Genomic DNA, 25,347 nt, shown 5'->3' with positions numbered 1-25,347 from the left:
CATAGGTCTTACCAGACTGCCAAAGGGCTGGGAGTATGTGTATGGAGAAGGCATCATGATATAAAAAAGGTTAAGAACCTGTCCTAATCCAATCCTGTCATTTTACAGTTGAGAAAACTGAGGCCTGGAAAGGAGATAACTTATCCAACTAAGGTCACCCAGCTAGCTAATAGTAGAGCTGGTACTTCCAGTCTAGTTTCCTCAGTCCTAATCCAGTACAGGACTTTTTTTCCTCTATTACTCTAAGTTCACTTGCGATTCTAAAGATGTGAAGCTAAAATTCAAGTGAACTGACTTGGAGGCATGAGGCCCTAAGGTTTTCCTATGTACAGGCACAAGTCTTTGAAACACTGGAGCCTTGGCAGAGTTCACTGTTACCATTGCTTGAGTGATGGGAAACCTTCCTGTTTGCAATTAGAAACTCTTAGAGAAACAAAGATTCAGTGCATTCCGAGTTACCTTCATTTTAAATTGGTTCAGCGAAAAAAGAAACCCCGAATTGCTGCTTCTTTTGAGTGGAAAATTTTGAGAGGGAACGTGGGTGTGAATTGAGAACATGGAAACATTTGCTGTACAACTTACTATTTTTTAAAAAAAGATGTTGAGAATGCAGGTGTGGGTGTGAAAGACAGGCTGGGTAAATAAAGAAGGTGGTAGATTTGCAGATTCAGAGACTGTCAAAGCTGGAAGGGAGCTTTCAGGAGATCACCCTCCCCCCAATTAACAGAGGATGGGACTGAGACTTGAAGAGGGGAAGGGACTCACTCAAGGTCATACAGCCAGTGATTGGTATTGACAGAATTTGAATTCAGGTTTCTAAGTCCTAGTCAAATGCACTTTCCATTGCTTATTCAGTATTTAAGTACCTAAATTGAGAGTACTAAACTATGTCATCCTGGAAATAGCCTCTTACAATATAGAGTAATGTGCCAGGGCTTAGCAAGTAGCTTTTGTCGAATTAAATGGAATCAATAGTCTTTCTTTCTGTGATCTGGCCCCAGTCCGCCTTTTCTACTTAATAATAGTCATAGCATCCTAGACCAGAGGTGTCAAATGTGCAGCCTCATTCTGGTTACAGTACCTCCAAGAGTGTCTGAACAAGATTAAAATGTAATTGGGAAATATTAACAAAATAAACAAAATACAATAGAACACAGATAATGTTAACGTTTGGTTTTTAAAGTCAGTATGCAGGCAGAGATCCTTATGTATGGTTTAGAGGCCGTTTCTATTTGAAATACACCCTGGGTCTAGACTATTACAGTTGGAAGGGACCTCAGATCATATAATATCGAATGGCAGAGCAGGAAGGAACCTAAGAGCAGAAACTATCTAGAGGTAGACGGAACCTGAGAAGCCATCTGTTCTAGTTCCATCAATCTGGTCTCAGCCTATCTTTTCCAATTAATAATATGGCCAGGCTGCTATTGGTGCAAATGATGAACTCCCCCAGTGGTGGCAGTGTTCAAATCCATATTGCATATTTCCACTGGGCTGGAACCAGTGATCATATTTTCTATAACTTCAAATAATGCAAATTCAAATACATGTGACTACTTCAGGGGATTAATTATTTGCATTAATAGGGGTCTAGGTATAGAACCAGAGAATTCTAGACTATTATAGTTGGAAAAGACCTTAGAACATAAAATATCTTGACAGCATATGACAGCAGAGGATAGAAGAGCTGGATGGGATGGATTCCATCCATCCATCCATCCATCCATCCATCCATCTATCCATCCAAGCACCATCAGTTTACAGTGGAAGAAACTGAGTAACTCTTTTTGTGGTGGCAAAAAAAGGAAACTAAAGGGGTGTTTATCAATTGAGGAATGATTAAATAAGTTGTGTGTGGTGTGTGAATATGATGGAATGCATGAGGAAATCGATGATTTCAAAGAGACATGGAAAGACTTAAATGAAGTGATGCACACTGAAGAAAGTAGAACTGTAAAAATAATTTGTTACAACATCAATATTATAAAAATGAACAATGTTGAACACTTTTATAAACTAATGAAGAATGAAATGAGCAGAACCAGGAGAACAATATAGACAACAGCAAGAGAACAACTAAAAATTGTAAGAACTATGATCAATACAATGATCCAGGAACCCAAAAGACTGCTAATGAAATATACTATCTACCTCCTGAGATAGAGTATAGGTAAAAGATTTAGGGTGAAGAATTTGTATACATATACATATACGTGTATGTGTATGTGTATGTGTATATATACACATACACATATATGCATATATATATACATATATGCATTTCCCCAGAACCATATACATATACACAAACATCTCACATATATATGATACATGCATATATATATATGATATATACATAAATATTTGTGTATAGTCAATGCGAGAATTTATTTTGAGTAACCATGCATACTTGTTACAAGGAATTTGTTTTTTTTTTTTCCCCAATGGGGCAAGGGCAAGAGGGAGAGAAAATGGATTTGTTAATAAAAATATTAAAAATGAGGTGCTACAGCTGTGGAATGTCACATGCACTTTCAGATGAGGTCATTATATCGTTAGTTTTACTAAGATACCTCTTGAGGAATGGAGGTGATCTAGAAATGTAAAATGTAAAACATTGTAAAAACAAAACACATCAGTGAAATTTGTTTTTAAATGGAAAAATTGAGGCCCAGAGAGAAGGCACTTGTTCACAGTCAAAGTGAAAGTTAGTGGCAGAGATAGGAATGAAACCCAGGACTCCCGACTTCTTGCCATACACTGCTCTTTGTCCCATACAATGTTCCTATTGTTCCCCTCTATAAATCTTACACTCTGGTCAAGCTGAACTGTTAAACTCATCTGTTCCATGCTTTCTAGCTTCTCACGTTACCCATGCTGGTACCAACACTCTCCCTTAATATCTTCTCTGTTGATGTTCTCCCCATTCTAGAGTGGCGTGCCCAAATGCTGCTCCTCCCTGAAGCCTTCCTAGATCTCCAGGTCCAAACTCTTCTCTCCTTTCTGAACTGCTCCCTTCCTCCTGCTTCCCCATTCCCTTCCCCTCAGTAGCTTTTGCCCATTTTATTATTATTTTCTATTTCTCTTTGTCTCGATATTTGGGTCCTTGCCTGTCTGACGCCCCTTGATAGATTGTGAGGTCTATGATGGCACAGATGCTTGCCTGAGTCTCTTTTGCATTTCCCCAGAACCAAGTACAGAATTTGGCAATAAATCTCTGCTGAATGAATGGAATTTCTTCAATGGCTGCAACACAGAAGGCTCTTCCTTTCTGCATAGGCCTAGTCATGTGCCTCCTTTGCTCAAATAGGAGGCTCCCAATCACTGTCTGCATGAAGTGTAGACTTGACATTCAAAGCTCTCCATAACCTGTTGCCACCCTACATTTTCAGCCTCATTTCCTATTGCTCTCCTCTCTCCCCCTTCCAAGGAGTTCCAAGGAACTCTATTGCTCTAGATAAACTGGTTTACTCTTATTCTCCTCTCCTAGAACATTGCCTTAACTCTGCCTGTTTTGTCTTTGTTTACCCTAGTGTCCATCCATGCCTCGAAGGCCCTCATTCTCCCTTTTCATGCATTGACATCTTACCCATTGGAATTGAAGTTCATCTGAAATACCACCACTCCTACAGGAAGCCTTCCTGATCCCTCCTCATAATGATCATTCCCCTCAGACCTCATACAGGACTTTATACTTCCCTCCACCTTTACCTTTATCCTTTAACAGTTTGTATCATGGCTACTAGTACTGGTGTCATAGTTTCTTGTTAGATAGTAGGTTCCTCAAAGGCAGGGATGGTGCCTAATCTAAGTTAACTCACAGGGTTAGTGTGAGGAAAGTGCTTTACCAACCTTAAAGTGCCATGCAAGTACGGATTCTTTTATTATTGTTGCTTTTGTTGTTATTATATAAAGTTTATATCTCTCTAGAAAAAAAATTTAAATCACTATGATCAGGTGCTTCATAAATATATTTGTAGTTCTCTTAAGGAAAGGGATCAATTATTTTTCCCCATTGGAGGAACCATATCATTTATTTATTTGTAATCTTATTTTTTTGGGAAGCTAGGTGGCACAGTGGATAGAGCACTGGGCCCTCTTCCTGAGTTCAGTTCTGGCCTTAGACACTTATTAGCTGTGTCACCCTGGGCAAGTCACTTAACTCTGTTTGCCTCAATTTCCTCATCTGTAAAATGAGTTGTAGAAGGAAATGGCAAACCACTCTAGGATTTTTGCTAAGAAAACCCTAAATGGTGTCGTGAAGACTTGGACACAACTGAAAAAAAATTAAATTCTGAACTTAATAAACATCGAACAAGATGCTAATTTCCACTAGCAAAGCATAATGGAAAAGGGGAACATGAACACCACTGTGAATCTGCATCACAGATAGCTAGCTTCATCCTCCAAACAAATTCAGCAGGTTGAATTTTGCTTTCAAAACTGTCCTGCTTGTCAGTTTGCTACTGACCATCCTTCTATTCTCTTCTTCAATGATCTTTTCTATTTTTCTATTTTTTTCATTTTCATTTTCATTCCCCACCCCCATCCCAACTTCTCCAAACTGAAGGGAACTCTCTAGCTCCTAAATTGAGAGAAAAACAAATCCCAGTATCACATTTGCAGAGTCAAGCAAAAATAAATATCCATATCTAAAAATCAGTGTTTCTTTCTGCACCTCCTGTCAGGAGGTGAGGTGCATATTTTATCACTGGTCCTCTGGAATTATGATTTTTGGTGTTCACTCATTTTAGTCGTGTCTGACTCTTTGTGACCAAGCCCATTTGGGGTTTTCTTGGCAGATATACTGAAGTGGTTTGCCATTTCCTTCTCCAGCTTATTTTACAGGTGAGGAAACTGAGGCAAAGAGGGTTATGTGACTTGCCCAGGGTCACAAGTTAGTAAGTATCTGAGGCTAGATTTGAACTTAGTTCTTCCTGGCTCCAGGCCCTGCATTCTATCCACTGCACTACCTAGCTGCTCATAAGGGATTCTAGACACTTAGGCATAAGATGTCTACACATGGACCCTATTGACTTATTATCACCTATATGTTATGACTCCATCTACCCATTTAGTTGTTCTCTTCCTTTTGATTAAGATGTCCTCATCCATAGCTATGTTCCAGTCATGAATACCATCTTGCTCAGTCTCAGTGATACTGGTCAGGCTGAATTTTCCCCCTCACCTGAGGGTGACTGTTTTGGTTGCTATTCAGTCATGCCCAATTCTTTGTGACCTCATGTGGGGTTTTCTTGGCAAAGATACCAGAGTGGTTTGCCATTTCCTTCTCCAGATCACTTTACAGATGAGGAAACTGAGGCAAACAGGATTAAGTGACTTGCCCAGGGTCACATAGCTAGTGAGTGTCTGAGGCTAGATTTGAACTCAGGAAGATGAGTCTTCCTGACTCCAGGATCAGCTCTCTATCTATTGAGTCACCTAGCTACCACCTGGGGGAATTGTGATTGGTTACTACTTTAATTGTTTTTTTTTTAAAATTGTTTTTCTTTACAATGTTTTTGCATAAATTGTTCTGTAGGTTCTGCTCACTTCACTTTTCATCAGTTTACAAAAGTCTTCCCAGGTTTAGGAACTGTCCCTTTTGTCATTTCTTATGGTGTAATAATATTCCATTATATTCATATACCATAATTTGTTCAATTATTCCTCAATCGATGGGTGCCCCTTTTATTTCTAGTTAATGTACTACAACAAAAAAGAACTACTATAAATATTTTTGTACATGTGAGTCACTTTTTTCTTTTTCTTGACCTCTTTTTGGTTATATGCATAGCAGCAGTATCACTGGGTAAAAGGGAATGTTTAGCGACTCTTTGCATGTAGTTCTACATTGCTTTCCAGAATGGCCGGACCAATTTCACAACTTCACCAAAAATGCATTAATATGCCTGTTTTCCTACAGTCTCTCCAACAATGGTCCTCTTTTTCGTCATATTCGCCAATCTGAGGTGTCACTTCAGTTATTTTAAATCACTTTATTATTTCATTATTGGTGATATTCTTACATGATTTTTTATATGTTAATAGCTTAGATTTCCTCCTTTGAGGGCTGCGTGTTTTATTTCTTTTGACTGTAATTACCTATCAGACATTGTCTTCTGTTCTTACATAATTTGAGTCAGTTCCTTATGTATCTTGGGTATCTGACTTGAAGAAATGAGCTTCAAAGATACTCTCTCCCTCCCCCCACTAAACTGCTTGTCTTCTAGGTTTAACTACATTACCTTTGTGTGAAACTTTTTAGTTTTGCATAATCAAAATTATCTGTTTTATTTTCTGTGATCTCCCTGCCTTGTTTAGTTATATGCTCTTCCCCTATCCATAGTTGTATTAGGTATTTCCTTCCTTGCTCCTCTATTTGGTTTATGATATGACCTTTTATATCTAAGTCATGTAATTCATTTGGAACTATACACCCCCCCATATATACATACACACATACACATTACAATACATACATATATGTATATGTACATATATATACACACACACACATATATGAATAATATATATGTGTATGTATGCATGTGTATATATATATATATATGCACACACATATATGTAATGATTTCTTGATTTCTGCCAGACGTTTTCTAATTTTCCCAGATGTTTTTGGTCAGATACTGAGTCTTTGCCCCAATAGGGGGGGTCTTTGGGTTTATCAAACTTGATGCTACTGTATTTGATTTTGTCTGTTAAATACCAAATATCTTTCACTGATTGACTTCTCTTTAGCCAATACCAAATAGAAACCAAATCATTAAGATTTTTTTTTTCTCTTCCTCCCACCTCAGCCCTGACTCACTCACCAGACAGGAAAAGAGAAAATGGCGGGCACTGAGGCCTCCTTCCCAGGCCAGTGTACAGAACAGCGTGTGGCGGAGCTTCCAGTTCAAGAACACAGCACAACGGTAGAAAGTGAACTTGCTTTTCTGCAAGGTAGAGATAGAGCTGGTGGGTCTTCCTTCTCCTTAGCTCACCAGGGTGCTCCAGATCTCCCTCCTCCTCCCCTGCATATAGAAAGCTGGCCTTCAAGATCCAGAAGGACCTTGAGGAAAATCATCATGTCTAGTTGTAAATAGAGAGCCATTGACCCAGGGCCCATCGGATGAAATTATAATAATCATGATGTCTTCCAAGCTACAGATTTATGAAGTGCTTTCCTTATGACAGCCTCAAAGGCAAGAAATACTAGCATGAGTGATTGTCAGTCTTATATTGTTGTGTCCTTTTGACACAGTGGAGACTGAAGCTCTGAGAGATTAAGTAATTTGCTCAGGGCAACACAACTAGTAAGTATTGAAGCCAGGATTTAAAGACAAGTCTCATTGTCCTGTACCACTGCCTCAGGCAGGGGTCTGAATCAGTCAACAAATATTTATTAAGAGCCTTATACTACCATCCATTGTATAGCAGCTAAGCATATAAAGACAAAAATGAAATAGCTCTCAAAGTGCTTATATGCTATTGGGGGAAGCAAGGTGTAGATATTGATATAAAATATGTAAACATTAATGCAAGATGATTTTTTGTTGAAAGGTGGTACTAATATCTTTGTTGGGGGGGGGTGAAGGATTAGGAATAGTCTCATGTAAAGAAGATGGTGGCACTTGAGCTAAGTTTTGAAGGAAATTAAGGATTCTATCAATCAATAAGCATTTACTAAGTGCCTGCTGTGTACCAGGCACTGAGCTAAGTACTGGAAATACAAATATAAAGAATGAATCAATCCCTTCTCATGAGAAGCTTACATTTGAAAGGGGAAACAAGAAATACATATATAAGTGTATACAGAATAAATACCAAAATAATACCAAAATAATATGGATAAATACAAGGTAGTTGGAGAGGAAGGGAACTAGCAGTTGATGGGATCTGAGAAGACTTCATTAAGAGAAGGTGGTGCTTGAGCTGGATCTTGGAGGAAGAGAGGAATTCTAGGAGGCAGAGGTGAGGAGAGAGTATATTCCAAGCTGGAGGGATGGCCAGTGCAAAGGCAGAGACAGAAGACAGAGTTGCCTGTGTGAGGAACAGAGAGAAGGCCAGGTTGGCAGAACTGTTGTTGTTATTTGTCCTTTGTTTTCGAAGAAGACCAGTAACATCACAGGGTGATGTCTTGACTCATGTGTGAATTGGATTTAAGTGATGCAGGGTTATACAAAGTTGTCAGCCTCACTTTCTCTTCCAGAGTCACCAAAAGTCCAGTGGCAAGACAAAAGTCAAGAGAACTGGCAATAGCCTGGGATGCAGTGGTTGACCTTGGAATCTTCGATGTATGGCCAAGCTCTAAGGCTCAACAGCACCTGCTTTAGTCCCTTAATGGATGTTGAAACAATTTGTTCTCATGTTCCTATTCAAGTGCTTGGGGTAGACACCTCCCTAACTAACTGAGGGGTTTGAAGGCTGTCGGTCACCCTCAACTTGGTTTAGCTTGTCTGCCAAGACGGTTTACCAGGGTAAGGCCACTGCACCTGCTACAGGAGCCACAAGTGAGAGTTGGGTGCCAGGTAGACACCCAAGGTATGTGATCATCCCTGAAAAGGGCTTGGCAAGCCCTCGTACCAGAGGTGCTAGTCTTTTCTGAATATCCCATAAACTCTTAAACACCTCATACACCCCAGAATTGTAGAGTGCATAAGGATGAGCTGTTTGTAATGAAGATGGAAAGATAGATTGATGCCAAGTTGTGAAGGGCTTTGAAAGCTAAAATGAGTTTTTCTCAGAGGAAACAAGGAGCCATTCAAGAGTAAATGAGTGAAATGTTAAATTACCTCTTTAACATTCTTTTGGCAACTGTTTGGAGGATAGACTGGAGTGAAGAGAGAACCAAGACTGGGAGACCAATTATAAAGCTATTCCAATAATTTGAGGCCACCCTGTGAATGGAGGGATGATAAGGAGCTAGAAATGACAAGATTTGGCAAATGATTGGCTCTGTGGGGTGAGTAAAACTGAGGAGTTGGGGATGACTTTGATGTTATTAACCTGAGGCACTAGAAAAATAGTGATGCCTTCAACAGAAATAGAAAAGTGAGGAAGGTGGTGGGGTTGGGGTTAAGGGGAAAGATAATGACTTCTTTTTTGAACGTGTTAAGTATAAGATGTCTGTAGGACATGAAGTTTGAAGTGGTTAAAAGATGGTGATAAGGGACTGAAGGGGAGAGACTAGGGCTGAATATATTGTATAGATTGGTGATTCATCAGCTTAGAGATGATAATTAAATCCATGGGGAGAAGAGGAGAACAGGACCTAGAATAGAGTTTGGGGGAATGCTTATAGTTAGGAATGTGTAATTTATTGTTATAAAATATTACCAGTATTTTCTGAGTTACATACAGCTTATACTTTTAAAGCTTATAGTTATAAATTTGCAACTGAAATTTATTTTGCTGATTTTTTTTATATAGCTAGATGGTGGATCTTACGAATGACAAGTAGGAGGAGAACCAGGTGAGAATAGTAGGTAGCATGAAGTCCCAGCAATGAGAGGCTATTGAGGAGGGGATGGTAGTCCATAGTGTCAAATGCAGCAGAGAAGTCAAATTGGATAAAGACTGAGAAAAAATTTGTCAATTGAGATCATTGGCAGTTTGGAGAGAGCAGTTTTAGGTGAGTAAAGAGGTTAGAAGCCAGATTACAAAAGGTTGAGAAATGAGTAAGAGGAGAGGAACTAGATAATGTATCTAGAGAGCTTTTTCAAGGAGTTTGGCTGAGAAAAGGGAGAGTAATATAAGATGATAAATTTAAGGGGATAGCTCTAGTGAAGGTTTCTTAAGGATAGGGGAGGGTTTGAGTATTTTTTGAAGGCAGGGAAGAACTAGAAGGGAGGCAGGGTTGAAGTTTGGAGGAGTAGTAGATTGAGAGGACAATTTGCTGGAGAAGCTGGGAGAGGATGGATCATGAACCCATGTAGAGAGGTTAGCCTTGGCCAAGATCCCCAAGGCAGTCTCACAAGCCCATGTAGAGGGGTTAGCCTTGGCCAAGATCCCCAGGGCATCCTCACAAGCCCATGTAGAGGGGTTAGCCTTGGCCAAGATCCCCAGGGCAGCCTCACAAGCCCATGTAGAGGGGTTAGCCTTGGCCAAGATCCCCAGGGTAGCCTCATTATCAGAGACTATAGGAAAGGAGTAGAAAGTGGAAAATTCTATCAAGGGATCCAACACTTTGCACAGTACTTGGCACATAGTGGGTACTTAGTGAATGCTTGTTAACTGTTGACAGAAGGTTAGAAGAGGGAATTTGAGGTAAATAGTCTTAATTTTCCCATTAAAGTAAGAGATGAGGTTCTCATCTGAGAGAATGGGAGAAAAGGAAATTGTGGAAAGCTTGAGGAGACAGAAGGGTTAAAATAGCTTTTGACGGAGCAAGATAAGGAATTGATTAGGGAGGAATAAAGGGCCTGCTTTGCTCCAATGAGGACCCAGTTGAAGTTGGTTAACATGAATTTATAGTGTACTCAGTTTGCATGGTTGTGTGACTTCCTCTAGCTCTCAATGTACAGTTGCACGAGAGTAGAAACAGAAGAGATGAATGATGGGAGTAATCTAGGGGTGAAATTTGACAAGGGATGAGCTGTGATAAGGGGTGAAGGATTCAAGAGGGGATAAGAATGTGGAGCAAGGGTAATTGTCTGAAAGGGTAAAAGGATTGGAGGTCAAGATGAAGCCTTGAACCTGAATGGGTTCAGGAAGGGTGAGGCACGGGGTGAGATAGGATGATGGCAGGTTATGGTCAGGTAGAGGAATGTCAGAATTTTTGATGAAGAAAGTGGAGCACTTATAAGTAATGGTGAGATCCAGGGTGTGACCATCCCTATGTATAGCTGAGATGAGGTAAAGGAGTATGTTGAGAGATTTAAGGAAATAATATATTAGAGAGATTGAAGGAGCGTCACTGTGGCTGTTGAAATCCCCTGTTAAAAGAACAAGAGTTAGGGGAGGAGAGAAAGACAGTGAGCCAGGCAATAAACGTTTTGAGATATGAGGGAGAATGACCTGGGGGTTGGTAGACAATAGTCACCATGATTTGAATGGCTTGAAACATTTTGATACCATGAACTCCAGAGTAGTTGAGGGTACTGAGAGATGACAGTAAAGACAGAGTCTGGAAATGTCAGAGCAAGGGACTATTCCAATTTCTCCTCCTAAACCATTGGGTCTATATAGTGGGATGTGAATACAATGAAAGAGATAGAAGGGGATGTGGTGTTGTCTGGAGGAAGCCAGGTCTGAGTAAGGACAGAAGTGAGGAGAGAGTGCACTCCATGTGTGGACACAGCCTGTGCAAAGGCTTGGAGACAGGAGATGAGTCATCTTTGGGAGGAACAAGGCAGCCAGTTTGGCTGGATTGTAGTGTGTCTAAAGGGGAGTAATATGTAATAATGATGAGTTTCATAAAGCATCTTTCCTAATGAAAAGTGGGCACTAGGCCAAATGAAAATACTTGAGTTGTCTTCATGAAAACAGGGCATTGGATTGAATGAAAATGAAATAAGACTATGGTTCTAAACAAAATCAGTCAGTGGATTTATAATGAAAATAAGACCAGTCTAAGGTGGGGGAAGGTGGTAGACAGTGTGAATATGCATTGCCTGGTTCATCCCCTGCCTAACCAGAGTTGGAGGGAGAATTGTTTCTTTCCCCTAGCTTTTCTGCTGTCCCCGCCTCCCCATCCCCCTTTTTTTTCTCCCCCATCCTCCCACCTCCCCGGGGGCAAAGATTCAATGTCTTTTCGTTGAGGTTAAAGGGAGAATCCGTTTCCCTAGAGATGGGCTTATTCCCCCAGGGTATACTCAGTAACAGCTTGAAGGATGTCTTGGCTGACTCCAGTGCTTCCCTGACCCTTGACCGACTGACCACCTAACCTCTCTGTCTGTCTGAATGTTTATTGGATTACCATTGGACCTGAAAGACTGCCTGTCTCTGTGACTACTTGTCATGACGACTGACAGGCTGGTTGCCTGATTATCTGACAATCAGCCACTCTGCTTGACCATTGGGTTGACTGACCGTTATAACTGCTGGGCATTTGTCCTTCAGGTGCATGAGAAGGGGTATCAGGCTCTGGTACACCTGGGGCTTCAGAGTGTAGTAATCCTTTCCCTCCATGGAAATCACTAGGTCTCCAAACAGGGAGATGGCTGATGCTCGGACCTTATCTCGATCCTGAGGATGACATGCCCAGAGGAGCCCCCACCCCCACCCCACCCCCAACCATCATCAATGAATAAATCTAAAAGCACTTATTAAGTGCCTACTGTATGCTTGGGGTTGTAACAATCCCTGTCCTCAAGCAGCATTTACCTCATTTTACCACTACGTGTCAGCCTTGATGTATGGCCCTAGAATTCTTGGCAACAGTTGGCCCAGTCTATGTCTTTACCTCAGACCAGGGTCTATTACTCTTCTTTTAGGCAAAAAATTTGGAAGGAGAGGATTTCTTTCTTTCTCAAACATGTACACTGCTATGTACACATACATGTATATACATGCATACAATTGGACACACAGAAAGTCTCACATATACCCACAATCCTCCTTACACACAATGGCACACTTGTACCCACATTATCTCTCAACAAATGACCTCCAATATATAATCCTATTATCAGGATCATGCGTTTTCTGAGCCAGGCACCCTGAGCAGGAGGCAGGGCTCAGAGGGTGCTGTGAAGATACAGCTGTGCCTGACATCGTGACCTAGGAATCATCCTATAGCTCTCAGGCCTCTGGTTCCCAAAGGATGCCAAGTTACAGCATAGTCTGGCACACGACACTCGCCCATTCACAACAGGGCTCTCTTGCTTACCCTTCCTGTCTACATACTCAGCTCTGCAGCCAGCACGTAGGACATCAATTTTAGAGCCCATAACCTTGGGTTCTGGCTCTGCCTGATCTTATCTATTACTTCTTGACAACTCTGGACAAGGAGAGAGGCAGTGGTGCCCTCCTTGGGGCTATTGGCGGCAAATGATATGCGTTCTTGGTCGTAGGAACACGTATATACTTATAGATCCCTAAGGCCCAGACCTAGAAGGGACCTTAGAATCATATAATCCAAACTCATTTTACAGATGAGGAAACTGAGAGCAGTGACTTGCTCAAGGTCACACAGAGAGTTGTCGTAGACTGAAAATTCAAACCAATATATCCAGGGCTCTTCCCATTGCTCCATGCCAACTTGAGTATTGAAATGGAAGAAGCTCCAGATTTGGGGTCAGGGGTTCCTGATTCTGCCATTGGCTAGCTGTGTGACCATTGGTAGGTTTCTTTTTCTCCTCTCTGGGCCTCAGTTTTTCCTTCTATAAAATAAGAAGGTCTGAGAAAGGGCAGAAGTGAGAAGAGAGTACACTCCAGGCACAGACACAGCCTTCGAGGTCCCCACCCTCTAAGATCTCAGCTTGAACCCCACCCAGGAATCTTGTAGAAGGAGATGCACACATGGAGATATCTGGGGGCCATGCATTCACAGCCACACTCACATCGTCGAAGAAATTGCGAAGATTGAGGGCGATCTCCTGGCACTGGTGGCCAGTTCCTTGCTGCCCCAGGCAGTACAGGACATCAGCCACTGTGCTCATTACCCTGATGACCACCGGCTCATTGTCATGGTAGAAACCCTCCAGAAAGGCTGGCAGCTGGGCTCGGAGAAGGTTGCCCTGGAGGACAGAAAAACAGTCTAGGCAGAGGGGTCAAATCTGAGGCCTGGCCCAATCCCACAAAACTACCAAGGGTCATCAGAACCAGATTAAAATGTAATTAGGAAATGTTGGACAAAAATAAATAAAAATACAATACAAGACAGCCCATGTTAATTTGTGGTTTTCTCAGTCAGTATGGGATCTCTCTGGCACTTTAGCCCCTTCCTATCCATAATTATACACCCTCCAGGCTGGAAGAGACCTTGGATGGCAGTTAGCTCGATCTATGAGTGAACAGGAATCCCCTCTGACAAATAATTACTCAGTTTTCCCAAGAGACCTTCAGGAATGTGGAACCCACTTATGAGGTTGCCTGCTCCTCAGGAAATTTTGGAAAATTTTGTCCAGACTAATCTCACCAAGAAGCACTTTCATCATGTCACTCCCCAGTGGGAGTTCATAGGAAAGGCTCTGGATTTGAAGTGCTCTTCTAGACTTGGTCAGGACACCTAGGGCAGACACCTGGTTCTGTTATTGACTAACTCGTGGATTTGGACTAATAGGCTCTTCTCTGGTTTTCTGTTTCTCTGGACCTTAGTTTTCTCCTCTTTGAACCTTGAATCCTATGATCTTATACTCAGAACAGAAAATGGCTCCCTATTTGTCTTCTTCAACAAGTCCACAGTCTGCCTAGCATTCAAAGCCATGAGGCTGTTATTCCTCCCCTCTTGCTCACTTCTATCTCCCCTTACCCCCTACCACATCTATAAATCCCCATCACACTCACTCCTCTCTGGTCAGGCTATTCTTAGCCACCCATGTACCCAATCATGGATAAATACCTGAGAACCGTATATGGATGACTGAGTCAATGAATGACAAAATTGGCCTCCTTGGCCATTTTTACCTTCTCTGAGTCAAAGATGACATTCTTGAGGCCTTGCAGGCTGATCACTCGGATGGAAGGATTGGGGTCAGCCAGCCCTTGATGGAGGTGTGACAATACGGCCTGTTTAGGTAGTTCCTCCAGCATCACAGGGCTGTTGAGAAACTGAAGTGGGGGAGGGGGCACTGTCATCCCCCAGTCCCCTTCTCTCCCCTCATGGGGGTGTTTCTCTGATAATGAGGTATGTGTAGATGTGGTGCTGCATATTTTGAATAAGGATGGCATAGGAGCAATCAGGGCTGATCTTTCTAGAACTTTTATCTCGGGGAGTGATCTCTCTTGGGCTGATGAAGAACTAGGAACAGTAATATGGCAAGAGGGTAGTATGGACTCTACTTCTAGGGGTTAGGGGGATAGACAGGGCACAGAGACAGAAATGAAAACTATGGAATGTCAGGAATGGAAGGAACCTTAGAGGCAGCTGTAGAGCAATGGATAAGCCCTGGACCTAGAATCAGGAAGACCTGAGTTCAAAATGTACCTCAGACATTTACTTACTGTGTGACCCTGGGCAAGTTGCTTAATCTCTATTTGCCTCAGTTTCTTCAACTGTAAAATGGGGATAATAATAGCACCTACCTCACAAGGTTGGTGTGATGATCAAGTGAATTAAGCAATTAGCACAGTACTTGGCATGTGGTAGGAGCTGTATAAATGTTTATTTCCTTCTTTTGCCCATCTAGTCTAGCCCTTAGGTAGATAAGGGACTAGGGACAGTAATGTGGCAGGGGATAGTATGGTGTCTACTTTTGGGGCTCAAGGGGATAGATGGGCATAGAGTCAGAAATTAAAACTGGCATTTCAGAGGTGGAAGGAAGTTGGAAGAGAACAGCTAATTCAACCTTCTCATTTTACAGGGAAGGAAGTGGAGGGCCCAGTGATGGGAAAGGGACGTGTCATTTGTCACATAACAATTCTGTGGCAGAATTATTGTTTTCCCATGGTGGAAAGAGTAAAAAGATTGGCTTTTCTGGTTTCAAAGATCTGAGATAGAGCATTCAGAACAAGCAGGCTTAATGGGGGAATGCTAGGGTTAAGATGGAGAAGCTGACAAGAGTGCCTTCACTCTATAGGCAATGTGGAGCCGTGGACATTTCTAGGACAGGGGTCTGATATGATGATCATATTTCAGTTTTACCTCTGGGGTTCTCAAGGGCCTCCTCCTCCCTTCTCAGGGCAGCTGTCACCTCTAAAATGAAGAAACTGAGACCCAGAGAAATAAAGCGATTTACCCATGGTCACACAGGTAGAGCCGTGATTGCAACCCAGATCTTATGAATCCAAATCAAGTGTTCTCTTTCCACCACACCACATTGCCTTCCCCCACCCTCCATTTGTCTTCTTATCATTGTCTAACTCTTTTGGAAGTACTAATTAAGCTTTTTATTTTTTTTCCTCATCTGACTTTAGGGTGCAGTTAGCCCAAAATGACTTTCCTTTCTTTCATTGGGGTCTCTCTGTTTTCCTCTATTAATTTTTGTATATTTAACCCAGTCCTGCCTAGCCCCAGGACTCTGGGCTTTAGCAAAGTTTGAGAAGCCAAGAAGAACAAAACTTTAGGGGAAAGAGACTGCCCTCAGGATAAGGGACCCAGGATGTCCTTACTGAAGGTCCTGATGTCACCTCCCTGTTGTGCCCTTTCTCCTCACATTAGGCTGTGTCACATGCTTGGAATGTTCTTATCTCTGCCTCTTGCCTCTCCTGGTTTCCTTCTGTTTTTAGCTAAAATCTTGTCTTCTTTTTCAGGGGTACCCATGTAATTTTGTGTGTTGGCTCCATGTGTCTCTAAAAGAATTACATTGTCCTGTGCCTTTAAGACTCATTCACGTAATTATGTTATACATACTTTATTTTTTAACAATACTTTTGTTAGATGAGAGCTCTTGTTAAAAGCTTTCTCTATACCTCTTAATATTAAACTATCTCAGAGCATTATGTAAATAATGCCAGGTTTTCTGTATTTGTTTAATGTTAGAGATTTCTAGTCATTTAAAATGAGTTTAGTACATTTTTTTCCTTAACATTAAACTACATTTTGCAAAAAAAGGCTTTCCTGATCCCTTTTAATTTTCCATTTTTATCTTATACATAGGCTGTTTGTACATAGTTGTCATCATGTTATCTCCCCATTAAACTGCCTGGCATACAGCCGGCGCTTAATAAATGCTTGTTGACTGATGGACTGACTCTTATACAGCTACTGGTTTCATACTTATATCCCCTCCGGGGATAATTTCTCCACCCTGTGGCAATGCCCCACTCAGATGAAGCCCTGGTAGTCTACCTTAAGTTCTAGCTCTGCTTCTTGGGTCAGGGGAGGGAGTTTGAGGCACAGCTACAGGCTGCTTTCTTCTGGTAGCAAAAGGCCCTGGGAGGCTTTGCTCCTACACTGGGGCCCAGATTGGGCAGTGAAATAAGTTCTAAAAGAGGTACGGAAAGTAGAACTTGGAGAAAGGTTGTCTCAAGGGACAATGAGGGATGCCCAAGGAGGATTAGTCTCTGCCTCTGTGCCAGAAGATTGGCCTATCCTTTCCCAAACTTCTGGAGCTAGAGCATTTGGCTTACACCCTGGGAATGTTTTAGATTTTTTTTTTATCAAAAGGGGCATGATAGCTGTCTCCAAGTATTTCAAGGGCTGTCCTGTGGAGGATGGATTAGTAATGTTGTGCTTGGATCCAAAGGGCAAAACTAGAATGAGTGAAAGTTGCAGAGAGGAAGACTTAGGCTCAATGTAAAGAAAAAAAAATTGTCTATTAAGGGTTATCCTTAAGTAGAATGGGCTCCCCTTCAGGTGGAGGTAGGGTGACTTGTTAAATCACTTGCCAAGCATATTATTTACATGTGGATTGGACTAGATCTGGTCTTTGAGGTCCACTTTACCTCTGGGATTTTAGCATTCTCTCTTCTGTTTAGTAATGGGATAGGAAAAGGAATATTCTTGAAGAAGATACAAAGAGTTCTTCTCCCTGCCCTCAGCAAGTATCCTACCTCTGTGAAAAAGAGGCTGGCCACCTTCTTGTCACGTTCTGGTTTGGCCTCCACATTGGAGATGGTCTGGTAAAGGAGTCCTTTGATTTGACTGCAGGAATTATGCACCATGGCCCTGAAATGGGACAGGAGGGCATGAGACATACTTACAACCAAGGCATCCTATACCAACATTTGATTTTGTGAGTGGCTATTTGTTTTTCTGTGTATGGCATGTGTACAAGTAGTGAGTGCACTGTAGTAAGAAAAGCCTTGTGTTCTAGTCACTGTGGCACTAGGTATCCTGGGCAAGTCGCTTAAAAATTTCCTTCTTTGGACATGAAACTTACTAATTGTGTTATTCTGGGCAGGTCATTTAAACTCTCAAACCCTACCCATGATACTTGGGCAGGTCACTTAAACACTAGCAATGATATGTACCTGGGCAAGTCACGCTAACTCTTTGGGTCTCAGTTTTCTCACCTGTAAAATGAGGTTAGAAATATTTGCTCTTTATATCTTATAAGGCTATTGTGATGAAAGTGTTTTGGTAACCTTAAGGCACTACAAAAATGCAAGTTATTTTTAGGACAAAGACTGAGACAAAGCCATTGGATGCAGAAGTTAAGAGATTATTGATGCCATTTGGAAGGAATAACCCACCAGTTAAGTGGTGCTGTTCAAAATCAGATAGCGAGGAGTAAATGAGAGGCAGAGAGGCAAGTTGATGATTCCAGATGATTTTTTTTCCAAGAGTCTCACTATGAAACAATACACTTCATAACCCTCCATGCTTTGGTAGGATCTAGATGTATTTCTGTGGCCATAAAACAACAGCAAGATCTGCATTCTCTGCTGATCAGTTCCTTAGCACTTCACTAGGCTTTTTTATGCATGTAGTCCATTGGAGGGCCTGCACTGAAATCTCTTCCAGGTTGGTAGTGCCAGCCACAGCTTGGGCTACTGGCATTGCCTTGGAGAAGCCAGGATTGCTGACTCTTTTGGCATGATGAGGCATTGGAGGAGGATGTTGGCAGAGCTATTTTTATGATCATTATTATCATTATGTTGTGAGGATGACACATGGTAGGTGTGAGTAGGCTGTAGCATATATTGCCAAAAAAGAAATATGCAGAGGAAATGGCCTAAAAGAAAAATGTCAGAAAACTATAGACTGGAAAGTAAGGTGGGTGGGTCATGCAGGGAAAATAAGTGGTAACTAATGAGTGGCCTCTGTGCTCCATTGGCATCCACGCAATGTCAAGGTTTTCTAAAGAAAGGCCCTCCCTAGAGTGTTGGGTGAATTCCCTGGGCAGAATCTGTGGGAGGACATGGATTAGGGTGGCCCAGGGTAAGGAGGTATAGATGGGTTGCAATATGTACCATTAGAGGGAGTGTCCATAGTCTGAGATCACAGATCCATCAGAGTAGGAGAGGTAGGGTGATGTACTAGAAAGGGCTAGACTTGTAGTCAGGAGACCTCGGTTCAAATGTCACTTTAGATGCTCACTAGCTTTGTGATTGTGGGCCTGTCACTTGAGTTTTTAGAGTTATCCATAGGATGGAGATCATCAGACGTGCATATGCCTGTCTTACAGTGTCATTGCTATGAAAATGATGTGTCAGATTTCTGTATGAGTAAGAGTTATGCATGTGTATTCTATGTGTCTTCATGTATATACATATGAATGTGAGGCCCCAGATTCCAGTGTCATATGCCTCCATATGAATGTTTGCAAAGGATGAGACTGGACAAGTAGAGTCCATGGAAGACTTAAACCACTTAGACTTTTAGAATCAGTCTATAAAGGACTTTAGAGATAGATTATTTAAAAAAGAGTCATTTGCAGGCCCAACATTAGGAGATCTAGAGGGAGACCCTAGCTCATTGAGAGCTTACAAGGCAGGGTCTATGTGATAATGATTACAAGGACAAAAGGAGCTCAGGAGGGGAGATTTCTGGGAGCTGTAATACTTGTGGAAGACTTCCTGGGAGGGAGGGAGAATTTGAGGGGGGTCTCCAAAGAAGTGCAGGGTTCAAATAGGCTGAGAGGATGGAGAGAGCGTTATAGGGGTATGTGTGTAAAAAGTACAAAACAAGATTGAATCAGGTGTTAGATTGAGGCGGTTTGGTGGGGCAATGAATAAAGCACTGGCCCTGGAGTCAGGAAGACTTGAGTTCATATCTGGGCTCAGATATTCTAGCTGTGTAACCCTGGGCAACCTCTGTTTCCTCTTCTGTAAAATGAGGCTAATGATAGCACCTACCTTTCTATGGTTGTTGTGAAGATGAAATGAGACACTATTTGCAAACCTTAAAATACTACCTAAATGCTAGCTTAATGTAATTGAGTGTCAAGGTGTCAAGTCATATCAGGAACCAAGAAGAGAGATTGGTATCAGTTAGAACAGTCAAAGAAATCTTCTTGATGGATGAAGGTCTTAGAGGAGTGAGGCCGTGAAGGATGGAAGGATTTCTGTAATAGATCATAGCATGAATGGTAAGCGATCCTTCTCTGAGGTTCCTCTTTAACTTTTGTAGAGCCTACCATCCAGCCATCCAATCCAGGAGGTGACTTGGTCTAGTGGAATGACCACTAGCTCTTGAGACAAAGGATCAGGGTTTGAATTCAGTCTCTTACTTATTATCTGACTGACCCTTGGGCAAATTTACATCACAGAATCTCCAAATTAGAAGGAACTTTTTAAAAAGGCCATTTAAAATATTTATAGCAGCTCTTTTTGTGGTGGCTAAGAATTGGAAATCGAGAGAATGTCTATCAATTGGGGAATGGCTGAACAGTCTGTGGTATGTGATTGTGAGGGAATATTACTGTGGTATAATAAATGACAAGCAGGATGATTTTGTTTTTTTATTAATTTATTTTGATTTATCGACAATCATTTCCATAAGCTTTTGAGTTTTAAAATTTTCTCCCTCTCCCTCCCCACCTCTCTCCCCAAGACAGCGTGCAATCTGATATAGGCTATACATATACATTCCTATTAGACATATTTTCACATTAGTGATGTTATAAGTAAGAATTAGAACAAATAGGAGGAACTACCAGAAAGAGGAAACAAAGCACAACAGAAGAAAAAAAAATAGCAAATAGTATGCTTCGATCTTCATTCAAACTCCATAGTTCTTTCTTTGGATGTGGATAGCATTTTCCATCACGAGGCCTTTGGAGATGTCTTAGATTCTTGCATTGCTGAGAAGGGCTAAGTCTATCGATATTAGTCATTACACAACGTGACTGATACTATGTACAACGTTCTCCTTGTTCTGCTCACTTCACTCAGCATCAAACTGTACAAGTCTTTCCAGGTTCATCATTTCTTATAACACAGTAGTATTCCATTACATTCATATGCCACAACTTGTTCAGCCATTCCCCAATTGATGGGAATCCCCTCAATTTCCAATTCTTTGCCACCACATATAGAACTGCTATAAATATTTTTGTACATGTGGGTCCTTTTCCCATTTGTATGATCTCATTGGGTTATAGCCCTAGAAGTACTATTGCTGGGTTAAAGGGCATGCACATTTTTATAGCCCTTTGGGCATAGTTCCAAATAAGCAGGATGATTTTAAGAAAAACCTGGAAATACTTACATTAACTGATACAAAGTGAAGTGAGCAGAGCCAGGAGAACATCATACACAGTAACAGCAACATTGTATGATAAAGAACTGTTAATGACTTAGCTATTCTCAGCAATACAATGATCCAAGACAATCCCAAAGAACTCATGATGAAACATGCTATCTGCCTCCAAAGAAAGAATTGATGTTGTCTGAATATACACTGAAGCATGCTATTTTTCACTTTCTTTTTATTTTTTGTTTGAGTCTTCTTATACTAAATGAATAATATGGGAATGTTTTATATGATTGCACATGTTTAACCAATATCAGATTGCTTACCATCTCAGGGAGGGGGGGAGAGGAGGGAGGAAAAGGAAAGAGGGATAGAAATTGAATGTCAAAACTTAAAAAAAATAATTAAAAAATTGTTTTAACATGTAATTGGGGAAAAATATTATTTTTTTAAAAAGGCCATTTTAGTCCAACCTGTACCTAACCAAAACATAGAATGTATAGAACATAGGATGTTAGAAATAATTGTAACATCAAGAGATAGAACATAGAATGTCAGAACCGGGTAGAAACTTGGGAGATAGAACATAGAATTTCAGAACTGGGTAGAAACTCGGGATATAGAACATAGAATGTCGGAGCTAGAAAGGATTTTGGAACATTGAACCTGGAATGTCAGAGCTGTGGAATGTAGAACATAGGATCTCAGAAGCTGGAAGGGGCTGCAGAGATGATATGGCTAAGATCTTTCATTCTACATTGTTGAACTGAATAATTCTGTTCCCCTCTCCTCTCCCCTGCCCCACTTGCACAGCTTTTCGCAGTCCAGTACCTGGCAATGAGGGTCACTCCCTGATTGTAGGTATCAAAGCTGGAGAAGAGATCCCAGGCTCCTTGCAGCTCTAACTGTGCAAAGTCCTTCCAGTGACCACTGGTGTACAGAAGACTCTTCACAGAATCCAGAGAGGTTCTATGGCCAAGAGGAACCAGAGTCAGTTAAGCAATCCTAGGATTTTGGAGCTGGAATGGATCTTAGAGTCACCAAGGGTTAGAGCAGGCAGGGACTTTGGAGATTATTCGGTCCTATTCTCATCTTAAATGGAGGCCTAGACACATTAAATTTCTTACTTAGGTTCCTAGTTGGTCGGTCAACAAACATCAATTAAGTGTCTACTGCTACATGCACACACTGTGCTAAGTGCTAGGGATACAATGAAAGGCAAAAGATGGTCTAGGGACTGTCTCAAGGAGCTTTCAGTTTAAATGGGGGAGACAAGAGTCAAACAACCACGTACAAACAAGATATATACACTGCAAATGGGAGATAATCAACAGAAGGAAAGCGCTAACATTAAGGGGAATTGGGAAAGGCTTCTTGTAGGAGGTGGGATTTTAGCTGGGACCTAAAGGAAGACCAGGAGGTGGAGATGAGGAAGGAGAGAATTCTAGGCATGCAGGGCAGCCAGTGAAAATGCTTTGAGTCTGGAGTTGGACTGTCTTGTTCAAAGAGCAGGATGGAGGTCAGTGTTGCTGGATAGAAGAGTTTGTGAGGTTGAAAAACGTGACTGGAAAGGTGAATGGGGGAAGGTTATGAAGAGTTTTGAACATCAAACAGAAGATTTTATATTTGACGCCGGAGGTGATAGGGAGCCATGGGGGTTTATTGAGTAAGGGGCGGGGAGTGATATGGTCAGGCATGTGCTTCAGGTAGATCACTCTGACAGCTGAGTGGAGGGTGGGCTGGAGTGGCAGGAAGACCAACCGTCAGGCTGTTGCAATATTCCAGGCTTGAGATGATGAGGGCTAGTGCCAGAGTGGTGGCGGTGTCAGATGAGAGAAGAGGTCATAAAATAGACAAGGCTTTGGCAAAAGGTTAGCTATGGGGAAGTGAGAGAGTGAGAAGTCAAGGCTGCTGGATTACCTGGAGCCTAGGAGACTCAGAGGATGGTGGTCCCCTCAAAGAGTAATACAGAAGCCCTACATATAGCAAAGGTTAGAGCAGAGATCTGAGTCCAGGGATTTCCACTCCAAGCCCATGGTTTTCTCCACTGCCCCATGAAAGATCACTTGGTACAAACCCTTCATTTTACCAATGTAAGAATTGATGTAGAGAGGGGAAGAGACTTAGCCAGATATATTACACAATGTTGTCATAGAATTATAGATTTAAATCTGGAGTTGACCTGAGAGCCATCTCATCCAGCCTCCTCATTTTACAGGGAAGGTAGCTACAGCCCAGAAAGGTAGCGTAACTTGCCAAAGGTCTGGATTTGAAACCAGGTCTTTTGGCTCCTAATCCAGTACTCAATCAATCTACTGTATATTTTCTGCCTCCCGAGGGTTTTCTGTCAGTTCTGGGCTCTTAGTGCTTGGGGGGGAGGTTGAGGTATATAGACCATCTTTTTGTCTATCCAAGGCCAGGACCTTCCCACCTCCAACCAATATTAGACTGATGAAAGTGATGCCATTTCACTAAGGAGAAGGATATTTCTTCTACCTACCTCCACTTCAGTGCTGAACTAAAAGTTCTCCTTTATGTGTAATCCTAATCTTTTCCAATATAGTATAAGATCATTTCACTGGGATATTTCTTCAGAGTAGGAATGGTGACCACTTAACTTTGTTACAGATCTTTATTTATATGATTTTACTGTATTTGTAAATAGCTATAAAGATTAGTGCCATACCCCGCTACCTGCAGGTGGAGGAGCACCTCAATTGCCCTAAGCAGTATGGGGTCACCACATCTTAGCATTGGAAGGGAAAAGGATCTCAGAGGTCATTCTAGTCTAACCCTTCCCTGGATAGGGAGTTAAAAAAAAATCCCCGATGAATGGTAATAAACATTCTCTATAAGATCTCCATGAAAGAAGAACTCACTATATCCTCATGGGCAAAGAGCCCCTTATACTTTTGGACAGTTCTCATTGTATTACAACATTTTGGAGTCAGAAAGGCCCTAGGGATCATCTGGTTCAAATGCTACCTAAATAAAAATCCCTTTATGATATGCCCTCACCTTCTTTGTTTTGTTTTTAATTTCAATGAACACAAAAATCAATGATTTTCTTTCCCTTCCACCTTGGACCTCTGCACTGGAAAAAATAAACTGTTGTGACAAATACGTATAGTGACGTCAAACAAATTCCTCCCATTGTCCAAAGGTTATATTTTTCAATCTGCCAAAGATCATGATAAGTCTGGATTTATTCATCTCCTCTTGGTTGGGAGGTAAGTAGCATGCTGCATTGCTGGACCTCAGGAACTGTGGCTGTCATTGCATTGATCAGAATTAAAGTCTTTCAAAGTTGTTTATCTTGAGAATGTTATTGCTATTATATAAATTGTTCTCTTGGTTCTGTTTACTTCACTGCATCACTTCATACAAAATGCTTTTACTTGATGACTTCCAGTAAAGCAGAATCTACATTTTCCAAGACAATCCCTCTTTTGTTTGTTTTTGGTTAGGCAATGGGATTAAGTGACTTGCCCAGGGTTACACAGCTAGTAACTGTTATGTGTCTGAGGCCGGATTTGAACTCAGGTCCTCTTGAATTCAGTCAGGTACTTTATCCATTGTGCCACCTACCTGCCCCTGATAATCCCTGTTTTGGATAGCTCTAATTGCAGGTAGTGGCAAAGTAGGTAGATCACTGGGTTTGGAATCAGAAAGACTCATCTTCTTGAGTTCAAATCTGGCCTCAGACACTTACTAGCTGTGTGACCCTGGGCAAGTCACTTAACTCTGCTTGCCTCAATTTCCTTATCTATAAAATAAACTGGGGAAGGAAATAGCAAACCACTCCAGTGTTTTTGCCAAGAAAACCCAAAAGAGGTCACGAAGAGTTGAACACAACTGAAAAATGATTGACTAATCACAACCACCTCTGACTTCAGAGCCATTCCACTTTCCTCTGTCTCAGGCCACCTCTATTCTCACTGTGCTGACTGTCTCCTATCTCTGGACACATTTTGGTCAATGTCTCTCCCAACGCGCTTATTCCAGAACTGATCACACTACATCTTTTAACAAGAAGTGGTCCTCTAGCTCCCTCACGATCATTTCTAGTGATGTGGAACTCGCTATCTCTCAGGAAGCAGCTCATTTAATTGGGACATCAGTTATGACCATTTGGACATCATTGTAATGAGCCAAAATATGCC

At 41.5% G+C, this 25,347-nt stretch overlaps 1 protein-coding gene across 1 annotated transcript in view; it reads right to left on the bottom strand.

Annotated features, from left to right (window-relative positions):
• The window catches only part of MROH5 (maestro heat like repeat family member 5), a 101,563-nt gene that overhangs the window by 10,132 nt on the left and 66,084 nt on the right, over window positions 1-25,347 (bottom strand). Inside the window, exons 21-26 of the mRNA XM_027845115.1 lie at window positions 22,016-22,153; window positions 17,599-17,713; window positions 14,572-14,715; window positions 13,506-13,682; window positions 12,034-12,189; window positions 6,834-6,956 (exon numbers count right to left, since the gene is read on the bottom strand). Coding sequence (XP_027700916.1) covers window positions 6,834-6,956; window positions 12,034-12,189; window positions 13,506-13,682; window positions 14,572-14,715; window positions 17,599-17,713; window positions 22,016-22,153 — 853 coding nt within the window. The remainder of the gene's footprint in view (window positions 1-6,833; window positions 6,957-12,033; window positions 12,190-13,505; window positions 13,683-14,571; window positions 14,716-17,598; window positions 17,714-22,015; window positions 22,154-25,347) is intronic.

The sequence above is a fragment of the Vombatus ursinus genome, unplaced genomic scaffold (genome assembly GCF_900497805.2).
Source record: "Vombatus ursinus unplaced genomic scaffold, bare-nosed wombat genome assembly UNPS02005236.1, whole genome shotgun sequence".
Taxonomy (NCBI): domain Eukaryota; kingdom Metazoa; phylum Chordata; class Mammalia; order Diprotodontia; family Vombatidae; genus Vombatus; species Vombatus ursinus.
Note: the sequence above shows the minus strand (reverse complement) of the source record. Positions and strands in the feature narration are given on the sequence as shown.